The following is a 19175-nucleotide window of genomic DNA, read 5'->3' as shown; positions in this document are numbered from 1 at the left end:
TTTGAATCCACCATGGTGCAACCGGCTTTGTGGGTCGTACATAATTGGCCCGTGTTCAGGGGAGCGACGATGATATGGGTCATTGCACATACTCCTACGGGCTGGGGGGCCGCACCTGTCAGTGGGGAGTGTTGAGTGGGAGGAGTAGGACGAAGGCCCTACATCCTCCCGGTGGGGGCTCCTAACAGAGTGGAAGGAGTAGGATGAAGGCCCTACATCCTCCCGGTGGGGGCTCCTAACAGAGTGGAAGGAGTAGGATGAAGGCCCTGAAGCATTGAATTGTGGACAAAATCTTAGCCGATAACGATAACAAAATATTCTTCAGTTTTGGGTCTGCGAGGCTAAATCTCATCAAATGGTGGTCCGTCCCTGGGTTCAAATGCCACATAAATAATGGGCACTTGATGTGAAAATGTTTGAAACCCAGTGGTTTTTAGTGGTCACACTTCCAGTCTGGTCTTAAGTTAAAGTTCAGTGATCTATGGTTCTGTTCTCGAGGTCAGCTTTCTAAAATAGCGAACCCCGCTAATGAGCCCGCCGTGCACGCACAGTGGAAGCCCGGTGCTCTAATGAGATCACGGGTCAAATGGGAAAGGGTCAAAGGTCAAATGAGCGCATCATGGCAGTGCCGGCGTCACACTGCTGCCTGGCTTATGGGCTTTAAGGTTTAAGGAGAACTCCATTAGGACTGACCAATAAATATTGGTTTTGACGTTTTACAGTGTTGTTTTCTTTACTTTAAAAGTAAAAGTATCAATACTGCAATGTAGAAATACTCTGTTACAGGGAAAAAGTCTGGAATTCAAAACGTATTCGAGTAATAGTAAAATAAAATTGGAATCAAAATGTTCTTAAAAGTAGAAAGTACCCATTATGAAGTGAATGTCTCATTTCAAGTTATACATATTTTCAAAATAGCTTGCATTTGCAACTAGTAACTGAAGTTTTCAAATAAATGTAGTGGAGTAAAGGTACAACAGTCGGACTGAGATGTACCTAGTGGAGTAGAAGTAAAACTACTGGAAATTGGAAACACTCAAGTGAAGTACAAATACGTTGAATAAAGTTAAGAAGAAGCGCTGCGTGGTTATCAGTAACTGGAAACAGGTGCTCGTTAGAGAGGGTTCGATAATAGGTAAGTTCCTTCCTCTGTGATAGTGGGACAACGCAGACATCAAGTGCAAATAGGGGTGAACTCAAAGAAAATCCAATGCACTCTGTTCAGTACAGTTTCTTTTCATGGCTCAGCTTAGGCAAAATGTAAAAAACTAAATGACCTACGTGTTTCGGCTATGAAGCCTTCATCATCGTCCAATTAATACAAACACCTCATATATATTTACAGTACAATAGAGTACTTAAAAGTTATTTTCTTTGGTTACAATACGTGTTAAAAAGCTCTATATTGTGATAGTACTCATTGCTATAGAGTGTTTGTTCTCCATGTCTCTCCAGCGTTTAATTAAACAGAAAATGCATTTTCAGAAGTTACTTTCCACCCGTGTCTGTCCATTAAGCCTGTGCTCTAAATTTTGTTTTTCACCAGCTGCTGCGGTTTCCCGTCCTCCATGCACGTTTGGTTAATTATCTTCCTAATGTCTTCCTTCTTTTGCTTTGTTTTATTTCTCTGTGTCTTTCAGACCGTGCGTGGTTTTATTTCTCTGTGTCTTTCAGACCGTGCATGGTTTTATTTCTCTGTGCCTTTCAGACCGTGCAAGGTTCCTGGGAGTGCATCAGGCTTTCTAGAGAGAACAAAACAATCTCCCTCTTTTTGTTGCATTTTTCTCTCTCTGCCTCTGTTCCCCTGAAGCTCCCACTGTGGTTCACAAGGATCCCAGGGAGCGAAGAAAAAAATCCACTGGAATTCACTATATTTAAACAACGCGCACACGCGCAGACACACACACACACACACACACACACACACACACACACACACACACACACACACACAGTCTCGCTCTCTTTCTCATTCTCAAGCTCTCCCTCACACGAACGCTCATCAAAATGCACAAGGTCAGCTGTCAAAACTTCCAAGATATGTGTCCATGCTTGTGTCTGTGTGTGTGTGTGTGTGTGTGTGTTCGTGCGTGATTGTGTTCGTGTGTGTGTGCGTGAGTGAGTGCGTGTGCGTGTGTGTGTGTGCCGTGCATGGACGTGCGTTCGGCTGTTTGTGCGTCTGTGTCTCATATATCCGTTTATATTGAGGACTTTTATTTGGATTTATTTATAATTTAACCTTTATTTAACCAGGCAAAGGCAAAGCTTAAGAACAGAATCATTCTTAATTACAACTGCGGCCTGGCAAAAAGGCAATATTAGGCCTCTTGAGGGGAGCGGGGGAGGAAAGGGGGCACGCTAAACAACAAACAGAACTACTAATCTCACATTGAATCTATTATCACAAATCCAGTTAATCATCACTTAATCCGCCGAGGACAGAAATCTTTGTGAAGTGTTTTGTTTCATTCTAGAATGAAAGCCAGGGGACATATATACTGTGTTATTGTGAATCTCATTCTGTGTTCTTAAAAATGAAAATAACAAATAATATAATATATAGGCCTATATTAAAAAGAGCACACAGTTTAGGAGGCCAAATAAAATAGGAGTTGAGTTGAAGATACCAAACTTCAGGGCTCCCTCTTGTGGCTGACAGGGGGGACTACAACACATTAGATATTACCACACATGGACTGCTGCAATGCACTCTATTGTTTCCCCATCAGTTCTGCCACTGCTGTGAACTGTGCATGGGAAACATGAATGGGCTTTCTCTCTGTGGAGACACAAAATGTCTCTCTGTGCTCTACTACACACGTACACTGTCAGAGTAATGGGGGTCTGAGGCCTAGTTGCACAGCAACCAAATAAAAAGGTTTGAGAAGCCCTGCTGTAGAATTAGCAGCATGTGTTGAGGACAGCACTCTCACTATGAGTTAGGGCGGGACCGATGACCATTTTAATGACATCATCGTATTGGCAATCATGTTTTCCAAAATGTGAGCTACAAGCTCAGCTTGTAGATCTGAGCTATACGTTAAATGTAAATAGAAAATGTATATCAAATCTGTTTTTCAAATTGATTATGGTCAGAAATTCTACATTTCTGATAGGTCAAAACATCGGCATGTCAGTGGTCTAGGACAGTGAATCTCAACCACCAGTGGTTCGGGAACCACCAGTGTGGTCCTGTTATCTCTGATCTCTCCTATGAAACCACATCAATACAGCATGTTATCGTTTGCCTGTTATCTCTGATCTCTCCTATGAAACCACATCAATACAGCATGTTATCGTTTGCCTGCTATCTCTGATCTCTCCTATGAAACCACATCAATAAAGCATGTTATCGTTTGCCTGTTATCTCTGATCTCTCCTATGAAACCACATCAATACAGCATGTTATCGTTTGCCTGTTATCTCTGATCTCTCCTATGAAACCACATCAATAAAGCATGTTATCGTTTGCCTGTTATCTCTGATCTCTCCTATGAAACCACATCAATACAGCATGTTATCGTTTGCCTGTTATCTCTGATCTCTCCTATGAAACCACATCAATACAGCATGTTATCGTTTGCCTGTTATCTCTGATCTCTCCTATGAAACCACATCAATACAGCATGTTATCGTTTGCCTGTTATCTCTGATCTCTCCTATGAAACCACATCAATACAGCATGTTATCGTTTGCCTGTTATCTCTGATCTCTCCTATGAAACCACATCAATACAGCATGTTATCGTTTGCCCGTTATCTCTGATCTCTCCTATGAAACCACATCAATACAGCATGTTATCGTTTGCCTGTTATCTCTGATCTCTCCTATGAAACCACATCAATACAGCATGTTATCGTTTGCCTGTTATCTCTGATCTCTCCTATGAAACCACATCAATACAGCATGTTATCGTTTGCCTGTTATCTCTGATCTCTCCTATGAAACCACATCAATACAGCATGTTATCGTTTGCCTGTTATCTCTGATCTCTCCTATGAAACCACATCAATACAGCATGTTATCGTTTGCCTGTTATCTCTGATCTCTCCTATGAAACCACATCAATACAGCATGTTATCGTTTGCCTGTTATCTCTGATCTCTCCTATGAAACCACATCAATACAGCATGTTATCGTTTGCCTGTTATCTCTGATCTCTCCTATGAAACCACATCAATACAGCATGTTATCGTTTGCCTGTTATCTCTGATCTCTCCTATGAAACCACATCAATACAGCATGTTATCGTTTGCCCGTTATCTCTGATCTCTCCTATGAAACCACATCAATACAGCATGTTATCGTTTGCCCGTTATCTCTGATCTCTCCTATGAAACCACATCAATACAGCATGTTATCGTTTGCCCGTTATCTCTGATCTCTCCTATGAAACCACATCAATACAGCATGTTATCGTTTGCCCGTTATCTCTGATCTCTCCTATGAAACCACATCAATACAGCATGTTATCGTTTGCCTGTTATCTCTGATCTCTCCTATGAAACCACATCAATACAGCATGTTATCGTTTGCCTGTTATCTCTGATCTCTCCTATGAAACCACATCAATACAGCATGTTATCGTTTACCTGTTATCTCTGATCTCTCCTATGAAACCACATCAATACAGCATGGAATTGTGGACAGAATCTTATCCAACGATAACAGAATCTTCTTTAGTTTTGTGTCTGCAAGGCTAAATCTCATCAAATGGTGGTCAGTGGTTCAAATGCTGAATAAATAATGGACCCTGATATGAAAAAGGTTGAAAACCACTGATCTAGGACTCTGCAAAATCGGGTTCGGCATCGAACCCAGAAATTGGGCCATGGCCGTGTTGGAATGTACAGATGAATAGTGGATGTACAGATGAATAGTGGATGGACAGATGAATAGTGGATGGACAGATGAATAGTGGATGGACAGATGAATAGTGGATGGACAGATGAATAGTGGATGGACAGATGAATAGATGGATGAGTAGAGGTTGTCTTACGTGAGATGGACCCAGGCCCCGGTAGCAAGGCTGTACTCGTGCAGCACGTTGTGACTCAGATTCAGCTCTTTCAGATGGACACACTGTCTCAGACTGACTTCAGTCAACGCCTCGATGCCGTTGTCGTTCAGCTTCAGCTCCTGTACGCAGACAGATGACACATGCATGGAGAGAGTTAAAAAGGACACTGCATTGTTGTCGTGCAGATTGTAGGAGAGCAACAATGATATAAGCGTGACACGTTGTGAGCTTCAAGTAGATCTGCTCTTTTCAGCATGCAACCAAGTGTAAAATCAAAACAAAACAAAACACTGGACCTTTAGGGAAGCCGGAAGGCCCTCTGGCAGGAAGCGGAATCGGTTGTGAGCCAGTTTCAGGTGCAGGAGGCCCTCTAGTGGTCGGAGGGCCAAAGGGGACACGATGCTCTCGTAGAGGCCGCTGTCCTCTAGCTCCAGAGACAACAGACTGGACAGACCTGAGGACAGGACAGACACATGATGGACAGACACATTACAGAGACAACAGACTGGACAGACCTGAGAACAGGACAGACACATGATGGACAGACACATTACAGAGACAACAGACTGGACAGACCTGAGGACAGGACAGACACATGATGGACAGACACATTACAGAGACAACAGACTGGACAGACCTGAGGACAGGACAGACACATGATGGACAGACACATTACAGAGACAACAGACTGGACAGACCTGAGAACAGGACAGACACATGATGGACAGACACATTACAGAGACAACAGACTGGACAGACCTGAGGACAGGACAGACACATGATGGACAGACACATTACAGAGACAACAGACTGGACAGACCTGAGGACAGGACAGACACATGATGGACAGACACATTACAGAGACAACAGACTGGACAGACCTGAGGACATGAAGATGCAAAGATGCATTTGACGTTTGTAGCTGCTGCAAAAGTTACAAATTGAAGCTGAGCTGGGTTCAACTTTTAGATGCAGAGCTACAAAGCCACAGCTGTAGCTGCAATGACACGCGGCACTACGGACACACGGTTGATGACGTCACGACCGCATGCGCAATCTTTGCATCTTCCCGTGTGAACGCAGCATTACTCTACAATTCTTCTGATTTCTAACTGATTATATGATGTTTTTGCATAGTACTGTATGTCATTAAATCAATGTCCTGATGAATTTAATTAATATGAAGGACCCCGATGGAAACAAGCCCATAGTGCTTTCTTGGGTTTTAAATCCTCTTAGCAGACCTTGTATTGAACTGTACTTTATTCTGCAAATTGTAAATAAAGTATTCAATCAATCAACCAACGGACACTGATGAAGGTTCATTGTGAATTCTTACAAACTCAAAGGTATAGAAATTTCAAAGAACTCTTTTCCTGTGCAATTAACAGACACTGTCTGTCTGTCTGTCTGTCTGTCTGTCTGTCTGTCACACACACACACACACACACACACACACACACACACACACACACACACACACACACACACACACACACACACACACACACACACACACACACACACCTGTGAAGCAGTGAGCGGTAAGTGTGCTGAGCTTATTTCCGTTCATCTTGAGCTCCTCCAGAGAGGCAGGCAGCGAAGGGATCCTGGTCAGATGGTTGTTGTCCAAGTTCAACTTCCTCAGCCGGTTCAGATTCTATACAACACAACACAGAGACCAGAGGTTTACATTCTATACAACACAACACACAGAGACCAGAGGTTTACATTCTATACAACACAACACACAGAGACCAGAGGTTTACATTCTATACAACACAACACACAGAGACCAGAGGTTTACATTCTATACAACACAACACACAGAGACCAGAGGTTTACATTCTATACAACACAACACACAGAGACCAGAGGTTTACATTCTATACAACACAACACACAGAGACCAGAGGTTTACATTCTATACAACACAACACACAGAGACCAGAGGTTTACATTCTATACAACACAACACACATCAGAGAGATCAGAGGTTCATATTCTATACACACAGTGGTTCCCAAACTATTCAGGTCGAGGCCCAAAAGAGAGACACTTTGGTTTCCATTTCAGGGCAAGAAATACCAAGGAATTTTCGGTTCCAGGTCTGAACCAACTTCTAGGGTTCTGGACCAATTATTCTGCAGTAGAAACAATCTGAACCGGTTCAAAATGAGGTGGGGAAACAATAACGGAAGCGGTTCAACCCGGTGGACAAGGGGGCGGGGCCAGAGACCAGAGGACCGAGGGGTAGGCCTCTCACAATTATTACCATAATCGCCTAATCGCAATTATTTGAGATAATCACAATTATTTTGTCAATCTTTTCTTTGCTGAAAAATGTCAATTTTCAAACATTTTTCAAAAAATAGCAGAAACGGCAAGCGTAGCCTTTGAAAATATTGTGACAGTGATTTAGGTTATTTGTCATATCTTCCCTGTGCAAATTGTGATTACGAAGCCTAAAAGGAACAGAAAACCTAATTATAATGTTCCAATAATGTTCAATGCAAGAAAAACACAATTAAATCGTTAATCGCAAATTATTTGTGTGACAATTAATCGTCAACTTAAATTTGTAATCGTGACAGCCCTACCAAGAGGCAAAGCTCCGGCACTTGAATTAATCTCTCTTCCGGGTTCTCTTTCAGCATGTCGTTTCTACAAAGATACTCAAAAAATGTACTCAAGTTGGTCATGAACTGTTCACCACTGAGAGGATCAGAACACTGGCAGTCACAGAGCTGTGCTTGAAAATGAGAGAGGATCAGAACAGTGTCTGCAGTCACTGCCAGTCAGCCGTCCATCATGCAGTATTCTGGGTCTAAATGCCATTCTACGTGGCCCTTGAGCGCCTGGCGTGGTTGCTGTGTATGTATGTGTGCGTGCGTGCGTGCGTGTGTCTAGTGAAACAGTCTCTCCCAGTGTCCCTCCAGTCAGTCATTCAGTCCACTCTGTCATTACTGGGAAATAAAGAAAAAAGAAAAAAAGAAAAAGAAAAACATTTCTTCTTCTGAAAATAATTCCTTTTTCATCTTCCACGTCATTGGCTACAGCTGTTTTCCAAAAGAATGCTGCTCTGCCTATCCTGACGGAGCTGGCCTTTGGTGACGCGCAGCCATTGGTCGGAATGTGGTAAGGTGTGGCCTCGGTGTGGTCAGCGGCGTCCGGATTGGGCCTGTGGTCAGTCGCTGACCGGAGGCTATTCTTAGCAGGGATTAGCTAATGTAGATTCTGGTCAGTTCTGGAAAAAGTACTCACAATTTTCCAGTGGAGTAAAAGCGAAAAGTTGAAAAAGTAAAGTCAAATTACCTAAAATATTACTCAAGTACAGTACTTGTGAGTACTTAGTTAATTTACACCACTGCTTTTACCCTTTTCAGTCAGACAACTCTTAGAATGAATTTAGAATATTTATTGAGCATACCGGTAGATATATATGAAGCATAGTTTGGCATCAAGGCTCTGTCCCTATTCACATTTTAGTTAAGTTATAAACCAAATAGAATTACAAGGAACGAATTAAGACCCCCAGGGAGGGATATAGATTATAGAATCAAAGCCTGTATACAGGTGGATGCTGGGGAGGCGGTGTGGGCATGAGCAACAGGTTAGCAGCAAGCGAGGCAGAGACGCAGCAGCAGCGACGCATGTCCGCACAGCAGGAGAGAGAAGCCAGGAAAGAGCCGTTTAAATTGCCGCTCTGAGAAGTTTAAATAGCCGCTCTGACCAGGTAAAGAGTGCATGTGATACAGTGATAGTCACCTGAATGGTCTAGCTACGCAGGCTGCACATACTGCCCTACAAATAGTACAGTAACTACTACTACGCAAATAATTAACGGATAAAAGGGTTTAAAAATGTTTAAATTGGTCGGTGTTATTGTATTTTTGTTAGTTAGTGTAGTGAGGTTAGTATAACTGTATTTTAGTTTCCACTTTGTTAGGGACTTTAGTTAGGGGTAATTTTCTTTTCTTACATAGCAAGTTTTTCTTCAATGTAACAGACACCCTGAAGCCTCAAGTCTGAACCAGGGCAGTTCAGTGGATGTCCCTTAGTGGATGCATGGCAAATGTCGCCCCCTGGCGTTCACGTTTAACATTCAACTCAGATATTGGATGCACATTTTCACCACCTCTGGATCTCTTCAGATAAGTCTTTAATGATCAGATCTCAATCCACCCCCATCAATCCTGTGTGTGTGTGTGTGTGTGTGTGTGTGTGTGTGTGTGTGTGTGTGTGTGTGTGACATATACATGTACATACATTTGTAGACAAATGTATTGTCTTCAACCATACATTAAATAAGCACTTTCAACCAGGCATCCCTATTTTTGAGACAGGGCTTAAGATGTTTTGTTTAAATTTCATCGCCCCTGAATCCTCAAAGGCCTCAATGATGGACATTCCTGTCAAAATAAACATTTCTACCACGGACATACAACATGAGTCTAATGGTAATAATATTACCAGAAACCCAAAGAGCTAGCCCTGAATGACCATAACTGGTCTGTAACTCTGAGAGTATATGAATGGAACCAAATGGACTGTGCGCGCACTCAGTCACCGACCGCCATTTGGTTTTTCTTCTGCATAGAGAGAACACCTCCAAGCTCGATCACTGGCGACAGATTGTGGTTGCTCAGGTAGTCTCAAAAGAACAAGAGTTCGACTACTTGGACCGCGAGGCGAGAACTGCAAGATCTCAGTGTAATCGAGTAAGTTATTTGATCTCTGATCTTATCATTATGCACTGTTTTTAAACTCCAGCTCGAGCTGCAAGCTGACTAGATTGCTTTGGGCCTATTAGCCTCCCAGCTTGTTGTACCAGGGACAGGCCCAAACCTGCCCCGTGCATCTGGATCTGGTTCTGTCCTTCAGCTTATGGGCCAGCTCCTTCAGGAAGGTAGAGACCTCCTTCGCAGGTTTTGCGACGTTCATCTTTAGGACAGACTCGCCATGGGATTTGAAGCCCTGCAAAGCGCTCTGCTGTGCACGTAGCTTCGCCAACTCCGCCGAGTTCTCTTCACAACGTGAATTCTCAATCCTCAGGTTCATGTCGTCTCTCATTGTCCTCATACAACTTTTCTCACTGTTTTACTGGGAGACACTTGCCGCAGGTAGTCCACCATGTTCATCCGGTCAATGTACGCCACGTTAATGGCCAGCTTCTTGGAGATGTTATCGACGGTGGTACTGTCCACGGGGTCCATGGAACCCACAGCATCGTATACCTTCTTGATCTCTGATATGAGATCGTAAGACTTCTGTCATATAAGATTAACTTCTGGATTTGTCTGTCTGTGATTATTTTGGAGGTCCCCAGTTCAAATATGATTATTTTGGGGGGGTCCCCAGTTCAAATATGATTACAGTATGTGGGGGGTTTAAATTGTGTACACAACACGGTAGTACTTACTGACAGGAGGTTTTGGCTCAGTGACTCGTCGTACAGTTGGTTCTTACTCAGATCCAGTGTTTCCAAATGGGGAAGACCAGAAAACGCTCTTGGGGCGATCTGGCTGATGTGGTTCTCTAAAAGAAAAACAATGCCAACAACAAGTTAGCCTAACGAAATTTGTTAATGTAGCATCACAATCATTTTAACCACTTTATCCATGTATACATTGGATATTCAAAAAGATTCACTGTGAGCTTGTAGGGCCTACATCTTGTGGAAGAAGAATTTTTGGGGCCAAATTATTTTGGGGGGGTCCCCAAAGTATTTTACAAAAAAATATATATTTTCTTTGCAACTGAATGGCTGGAATATGGGAATTAAAAGCTTACATAGTACACATAGTACATGCATAAACTTTCCTTAATGATTATATCTGGTTTCAGTATTCGTTTACCGGTAATGTTATATTTTCTCTATTATAAGGTTATTTTTGCAGTCAGTTCACACACACACCTTGCAGGTCCAGCTCTGTGACCGAGGGGTCAGCGGTGATGATTGGCAGGTGAGTCATGCCGACGGCCTTGCAGTTGACGTGTCCGTGCTCCCTCCAGCACGTCCCGGGCAGCTGCTCTGCCACGTCTTCAGGATGCAACTCTGTGATATAATTGGTGTGCGTCTCTGTCTGAGCGGGTGGGGTACCCTCCTCCTCTGCCTCTTCCCCTCCTTCTGTTACTTCTCCTCCTTCTGTTTCTTCTCCTTCTTCTGTTACTTCTCCTCCTTCTGTTTCTTCTCCTGTTTCTGTTACTTCTCCTCCTTCTGTTTCTTCTCCTGTTTCTGTTTCTTCTCCTCCTGATGTTAGGGTTGTCACAATTATTACATAATCGTCTGATCGCAATTATTTGAGATAGTCTATTATTATTATTGTCATAATCGTCATAATCGTTTCACACAAAAAAAAGTGAGGCCCACTGTATTTATTTTATATCGGCCACACAACGTCTAAACAAACGATTTACATCATAAGTGCTCTAAACAAACACACAAAAAGTCCATAGACTTGGTTGCCATATGACGTCAATTTCAAAAGCCATGCATTGGAGCACCACTCATAAAAGCAGAAATAGCAGATCTACAAGCTTACAACGTGTCACTTTGTCTACAAGCTTATGTTGTAGATCAGCTATTTCCGCAGTTTTTACCTTTAAAGTATAAAATGTATAAAAATGCCAGTAATTTCTTGGTATATTTAAATTATTTGTCGTATCTGCCCTGTGCACTTTTTTATTACAAAGCCTAAATGGCAAACAGAAATGTAATTTATATTCATAATGTTCCAATGATCAATGCCAAAAACACAATTATTTAATAGTTAATCTCAATTATTTGTGTGATTGTGACAGCTCTACCTCCTGTTTCTGTTTTTTCTCCTCCTTCTGCCTTTCCTTCTTCACCTCCTTCTCCTCCTTCTGTTTCTTCTTCCTCCTCTTTGCCATTTTCTCCTCCTGCTTCTTCCTCTTCCTCTTCTTCCTCTTCCTCTTCTCCCTCTTCTCCTCCTTCCTATCAAAGAACAGAATCACAAAACAAACATATAGAGGTAGCCCTAGAATGACAGTGATATATGACGTACATTTCATGCATACCAAATACACAGCCATAGATCGGTCCTATCCTCGCCCAGTTGGCAGACTGATCTCCCATAGATCGGTCCTATCCTCGCCCAGTTGGCAGACTGATCTCCCATAGATCGGTCCTATCCTCGCCCAGTTGGCAGACTGATCTCCCATAGATCGGTCATATCCTCGCCCAGTTGGCAGACTGATCTCCCATAGATCGGTCATATCCTCTCCCAGTTGGCAGACTGATCTCGGTGGCATAAAACGATTGCACACTGTGTGTGTATTCACCCAATAATGAATTCCTAAGACTTGGAGTCGGATATTGTGCTCTACAACATACAGAGTAACAACTTTTAAGGATTGTGCTAAGCGGTTGGGGATAGGACCGATCTATGGCTGTGTATTTGGACTTAATCAGAAAGTAATGTATATCTACTGTAGTATTATATTTATATTAAATTACATTACATTACATTATAATAATAGGCTATATTAGTCTGGACCTAATCAGAAATTAATGTATATCTACTGTAGTATTATATTTATATTAAATTACATTACATTACATTATAATAATAGGCTATATTAGTCTGGACCTAATCAGAAATTAATTTCTGGAAATATAAACTCAGCCTACTTCCATTAATTCAATTTAAAGAAACAAATACTTTGCAAAAAACACAATTAAGTCAAACCTCTTCTTCCTCCTCCTCCTCCTCCTCTTCCTCCTCCTCCTCTTCCTCTTCGGTGTCTTCATCGGTATCCTCCTCCTCTCCTCCCTTGCTCTTCCATTGGTCCATCAGCCTGGTCTTGTCAGCATGGAGATCTTTAAGGATGAAACTCAGAAGGCCTTCAGCGACCCATTTCCCCCAGCCAGGCAGAGGGCGCCCTAGCCCTGCCTATAGGGAACATTTAAAACACATTCATGAATATAGGCTGTCTAAACACCAGTGTTGCCAAGTCCGCTGATTATAAGCGACATTTGGGTAAAGCTGCATGTAAATGCTAGTTGCGGTTGTGGGTTGTGTTATTTTGGGCTTGTGTCTAAAGTGCAGTTGCTTGTTTGGGATTTAATGTCCTTTAAAATAAGTGGTTCAACTTCTCAAACATTCATGATGTCAAGGACAATATGCATTCGTGGACACCCCACCTGAAAAGATTCTGTCAGGGACCCCCAAACAAGATCCACAAACACAGCTCACAACTTGCAGATCGACTATTTCCTGCAAACATTTAGTGGTGAGTGACAACAAGTGACTAATATAGAGCCCTGGGAGACTCTGGTCATCAGAGTAAACAGTGGTGGTCCCGAATTCAAAATGTACTGGAGTAAAAAGTACAAAACTAAAATGTACTTAATGTACCAAAAGTGGAAAGTACTCAAAAGTTATCAAAATGTATAAAAATCTTCTGAAAATAGCAGATCTACAAGCTCACAGCCATTGTGAGCTATTTTTGGCTATTTTCAAATGGCCAAAATGTATATAGGGCTGAAGTGGTTAGTGTATGTTTTGTAATAATAATCAAAATCTACAAAGTAACTAGTAACTAAAGTTTTCACATACATGTAGTGGACTAAAAATATAATGTTTGGATCCGAGATACAGTGGAGTATAAGTAAAATATTGGAAATTGTAAAAGTAAAGTACAAATACCTCAGTACTTAAGTAAATGTAGGCTACTTAGTTAATTTCCACCACTGGCAAGAAACGCCTCAAGGACACGCACACACAATTAGTGTTGCTAAATTCAACTGTGTAGGTCTATCAAAATGTCTGCTGTGAAACGGGTCCATTATACATTTATACTGTATATTTACAGACAAAAATAGGTGCAACCTAAACAACTTAGGAAAGAGTAATGCACTTTAGGAGTATTACTCCTAAGTATGATTTGGGAGTCTTGGGACTGTACATTTCTGCATCTACACATAGCAGATACAGTTGTGTGCTGTAGACCGACTGATATTTTGTCAAAAGTTCTATTTGAAAAACAATAAATACAAATACAAATAATCTTTTGATAGGCAAAACAATCCCTGACTGAACTTGATTTTATTTTATTCAACCACTTAATACTATGTAACTTATTTTTTATGAATAATCTATTTCATTTTGTCCAATCTATGTGGGTAGCGTACTGTATGTTACTACAATATGACTCATACAATTGCGGTGGTTGTATTTTGTCTCCCTGCTCTGACATTTAGATCCTGCAGTGTCTAGCTGAGACATGACCTTTGACACGATCCTGTTTCTGGTTTGACACAAAACCCGTGGGTTCAAATCCGGGGGAGAAGGGCAAAAGTTACATAGTGCAGCTTTAAGCTCGATCCAAACTTTTGAAAGGTTTTCAACATTTGCGCCTATAGCGACATGCCCAAATTAGGGACACCAGGTTTAAACTGGTTAAAAATCAGGACACGGCAGCAGCATAATTACGTGAAAAAGAAAAAGAAAAAAGGCAAATAATGGCGAATATATCAGCAAAGCGGATATATAGTGCATTCATTCACCAGTCTGTATGCGGTGGACTCCACTGTGGCTGCATGCTTCCTCCCTCGTCCCCACGGCCACGCTCCTCTCTTCCCCCTGCGAGACGCCCGCTCTGTGACGTTTAGGTTCAGCCGTTCCAGCTCCTCGTGCTCTCGGGGGGCGTCACTCTGTGTCCTCTCATCGTCACTCTCTTCTTCATCCAGAGAGAAGGGACAACAATCAAGGAGTTAGTGAGGAATAAGTAAGTAAGCAATCAAGAACATGTGGCACAAAGACAGAATAACTCTTCCTACTTCCAGGCCGCTTCCCGACTTCCTTCAGGTGTTACCATGACTTCCTTCAGGTATTACCAGGTGTTACCAGGTGTTACCATGATGGTAACATGATACTAATTAAGGCTCTGTTCCATTTAGTGTACAGTGGTTCTCAAACTTTTTCATTTCAAGGACTCGCATAACTCTGAGAGTGTACAATTGGAACCAAATGGACCCGTAAGGGTCACCATTTGTACATTTGCACACACTCAGTTACACACCCGTCCGGGGCCATTTGGAACCAGAGTCCAGACTCACTGGTGTAGCAGAATTAATGTTTTCAGAGAGCCAACATGCACAGCAGCACCCTGACTCTGTTTGACCAGAATGGAACAGAGCCTTCATTAGTATCATTATTTAACACTGACTCCGTTTGACCAGAATGAAACGGAGCCTTAATTAGTATCATCGGTAACACCTGTGAAGGAAGTAGGTTAGGGGCCCGGATGTAGGAAGGGTTATTCTGTGTGCATAGAGTAGCCTATATTCTGGCATTACAAAGAGAGAGAGAGAGAAGACACAGATAATGTTGTAAAATACATAACTCAACTCACCAGCGAGGAGGCGTGCTGCCGGTACATCCGTGTCAGACACAGACTCTGCTATTCCGCTTCTTGGCACGTGAACGGCAGCTGTTTCCAACTCCTCAGGTGTCCCATCTGTCATGATGGCCATTGACTCGGCCAGTTCACCTGGATCCACGCCGGGGCTCAGGCTTTGTCCTTGTAAAAGCAGAGCACTCAGACAAACGCACACGGCCCATGTCCTGAGCATGGCTGGCATCGCTGCAGAACTGGAGCTCTGGCTGAAGCCTAGGTTAAATTACACAGCTGTAATATGTACAGTATATAAGCTACCGACTGGGAGGGAACCTCGAGGCCAAGGGCTGGTTCAGTCCAGGATAGGATGGGACAAATCCACAAAAAAAGCTGACTTTACTTTACTGTACACCAAAGAAGCCACCCTGATGTAGAACGCAAATCCAGTCCAGCATGGGAAGGTGTGTTAATAAAGTAGATGTTAAAATCTGCAGAATGATCCGGCAATAAACAGGGCACCAGCTACTCCTAAAAGCGTTAGATTAACAATAAGAAAAGAGAAGTTATTTATGGAGTAATAATATTGGCTCTCCAGTCTGCAGTGATACAGCACCTGCCTATAACTGAATGTTTGTGATGAGCTCCAGACTAGAGCAGAGCAGACAGAAGGAGAAGGAATAGGGAGGAGGCAGAGAGGTCAAAAAATATATCCTCGCATTAACAAAGGCCCTCGTTCTTCACGGAGAAATAGAATTACACATGCAGACCGTCCCACACAGAGAGAGAGAGAGAGAGAGAGAGAGAGAGAGAGAGAGAGAGCAATTCCAATACCTCTAAATGGAGAGAGAGAGAGAGAGAGAGAGAGAGAGAGAGAGAGAGAGAGAGAGAGAGGGAGGGATCGAGGGAGTAGAATAAAATGAGTAAATAAGAGACAAACGGGCAGAGAAATATATAAATTGTCTGGAACACAATAGTGAGTCAGCTCTCTGTGATTTGACACGCAGGTGTGGGAGATCCACCGTCAGCTCTGTGTGTGTATCTCACCTGAGTGTGTGTGTGTGTGTGTGTGTGTGTGTGCCCGCCCGCCCGGACAGCGAGAGCCCGTCCTGTGCCAACCGTAGACAACAAGACTGGCTGGCAGACGGACGGGAAGAACAGCTCAGGTTGGAGTCGTCGTCGTTTTGGCCAGCCTCCACTGGCATCTACATACGAACCGAAAGAAGACAGCAAGCTATGAATGATGACACTGGCTGTCTATAGGTTAATGTACATGCTACTCACGTGTATATGCACGCACACACACACACACACACACACACACACACACACACACACACACACACACGGCCAAACAGGTGCCACTTGCCTGGTTGTTGAGTCTACCTGGGATTCTCACTGTAGGGTAAAACCTGCTGACGACCCTTCTTTATTTGCACACGCACGCACGTTACACGTACGCATGCACGTCGCACACACAGTATAATATTTAGTGATCATATGATATAACATAGCAACCACAATGGTTTACACTAGTGGTTCTCAAACTGTGGGTCAGGACCGCCAGGGAGGTCCCCACATGATTTGGGGGGGTCCCCCCAGATGACAGTACATACAGTATATACAATTTATTTTTAATATCTAAAAAAACAAAGAAAATAAAAAGACCATTACTGCACCACAAAGTAATCAACCACTACAACTACATCATAAATACTAGTCAAACATTGGCCAAATTATCAAATGTAAGAAAGGCAAACATTGTGAAAATAGCCGATCTACAAGCTCACAATGCCTCACAATCAACGCATTGCGTTGTGAGCTTGTAGATCTGATATTTTCACAATATTTTTCTGTGGAACAAAGTCAAACGAAATGTAGTGCCTCAACTCCTACATTTCCAAGTGTTTGTCAGGGTGTCCCCAGTTCATTTGAGGGGGGAAAAGGTTGAGTACCACTGGTTTACACTACAGTTTAAAACATGTTTTGCATACACAACCCTTTGTCAACGTGCAGCTTGGTGTGTGGTGGAGAATACAGACAGTAGCTATTTGGTGAGAAAGACAGTGGCATGCGTGGACAAGAACCCAGACAGACGTGCTCCAAATGGGTTGGCATGCGTGGACCAGAACCCATGACAGACATGCTCCAAATGGGTTCCAGTTAACAGTGTTTTACACTAAACACTGAAATGCTCGTCGTGTCCTGATATGGCCGGCCAAGACAAACAGGCACGTCTCTCTCAGGTCCTGACAGGAACATGCAGTAATCTGCCTGACCACCTCAACCTCAGTCCAGCCGACTGGATTACATGCTTCCACTAGCGGGGGAAAGCAAATAAGTACATTTACTAAAGTACTGTACTTAAAGTACAATTTTGAGGTACTTTTACTTAACTGGAGTATTTCCACACAAACTTAGGTACTAGTTACTTGGATTTGAATTTTTAGTATTACTACAAGACATACATTAACCAGTTCAGTTGAAAATATACGATCTATACGCTCACAACGCGTCGCCATGTGATGTGTTGTGAGCTTGTAGATCTGCTATTTTCAAAGTATTTAATTTTTTTTATACACAATACCTTGTGAAATGGGACTTTCTGCATAATGAGTAGTTTTACTTTTGTACTTTAAGTATATTTTGATACGAATACTTTAATACTCTGGAGTATTTCTACATGGCAGTATTGACCCTTGTTACTGAAGTAACAACATGTAGTACTTTATCCACCACTGGAAGTTTCCACTGCAGACGTGTGTGTGAGGTCCAGGATGCATCCAAACATAAATATACCCACCAACGCAAATTACTGGGTGCCCCTTAAAATAGTATACTTTTAAATGGCATGCTCCATTCCAGGTGAAATCCAAAGAAAGTACTCTCTCGAATTCAATATAGATTCTTTGAAGACGGCGGGGGAACGCGGTTAGGACTTGGCTTGTTGTACACTCAGGGTTTAAGGACATGAACCCTAGTGTCCCTATTTTGGGGAAAACATTGGACAGATCTACAGTACAAGCTGGCAAGGCTTTAATGGTACGTTGTGAGCTTGTACTGCAGATTGGCTATTTCTGGGGAAGAGGTAGACTGAGGGGGGGGAAAACCAAGGATAGACTTCTGGAGGTCCCCAGTTAACCCCGGTATGTACATTATACAAGTACAGTTTAAATAGTTAATGAAATTATTATTATTATTATTTTTTTTAAGTATGTTTGACCAGTCCTTTTGTATGTTCTAGACTGCAGTGGTTTTCAACCAGTGGTCCTTGAGGTTCCAGGTGGTCCCCAGCTAATTGGAGAGTTGGCAACCAAATGGATCCTTACATGTCCATTTTGTTTCATTTTACGCTCTCAAGAGTTAAAATAGTAAATCTGTATACAAGAAGTCTACACAATTAGAGAAAGGAAGTTATTTTGATTGTTTGGCAACAGCATGGAATTATGGACAAAATCGTATCGTATGACAGCAAAATATTTAGTTTTGGGTCTGCGAGGCTAAATATCATTCAAACTGGGGTCTGTGGCTCAAATGCCAAATGGGCCTCGATATGAAAAAGGTTGACAACCCGTTGACAACCTAGAACAGTGGTTGCCCGAAACAAATTATACATTTGTCCCGGACCAACGCGCTGTGAGCTTGTGGAGCTGCCATTTACTACTTTTTTGAAATTTATGGACAGATTTATTTCATTTGCGATATATGTTGGAATCGTTTAATTGATGACAGGTAGTTTTGAAATACATTTTAAATGTATAGTTAAAGGGGACATTTATTCAACATTGGT

General features: G+C 42.4%; 1 protein-coding gene across 3 annotated transcripts in view; it reads right to left on the bottom strand.

The window, feature by feature from the left end:
- The window catches only part of LOC308315822 (extracellular matrix protein 2-like), a 29213-nt gene extending 13122 nt beyond the window's left edge, over positions 1 to 16091 (bottom strand). Inside the window, exons 1-9 of one of the 3 annotated variants that reach the window (XM_080764003.1) lie at positions 15404 to 16091; positions 14556 to 14725; positions 12736 to 12939; positions 11831 to 11981; positions 10938 to 11273; positions 10443 to 10558; positions 6548 to 6680; positions 5317 to 5474; positions 5000 to 5139 (exon numbers count right to left, since the gene is read on the bottom strand). In XM_080764003.1, the coding sequence (XP_080620129.1) occupies positions 5000 to 5139; positions 5317 to 5474; positions 6548 to 6680; positions 10443 to 10558; positions 10938 to 11273; positions 11831 to 11981; positions 12736 to 12939; positions 14556 to 14725; positions 15404 to 15632 (1637 nt within the window). In that variant the 5' untranslated portion in view covers positions 15633 to 16091. Of the gene's footprint in view, positions 1 to 4999; positions 5140 to 5316; positions 5475 to 6547; positions 6681 to 10442; positions 10559 to 10937; positions 11274 to 11830; positions 11982 to 12735; positions 12940 to 14555; positions 14729 to 15403 lie in introns of all 3 variants that reach the window. The other 2 variants (XM_080764004.1, XM_080764002.1) reach the window with 2 other exon arrangements.
- Positions 16092 to 19175: the final 3084 nt, after the last annotated feature.

This window comes from Protomyctophum bolini (genome assembly GCF_963924005.1).
Source record: "Protomyctophum bolini genome assembly, chromosome: 5".
In the NCBI taxonomy this organism is placed as follows: Eukaryota; Metazoa; Chordata; class Actinopteri; order Myctophiformes; family Myctophidae; genus Protomyctophum; species Protomyctophum bolini.
This window is presented reverse-complemented; position numbering and strand designations above follow the sequence as displayed.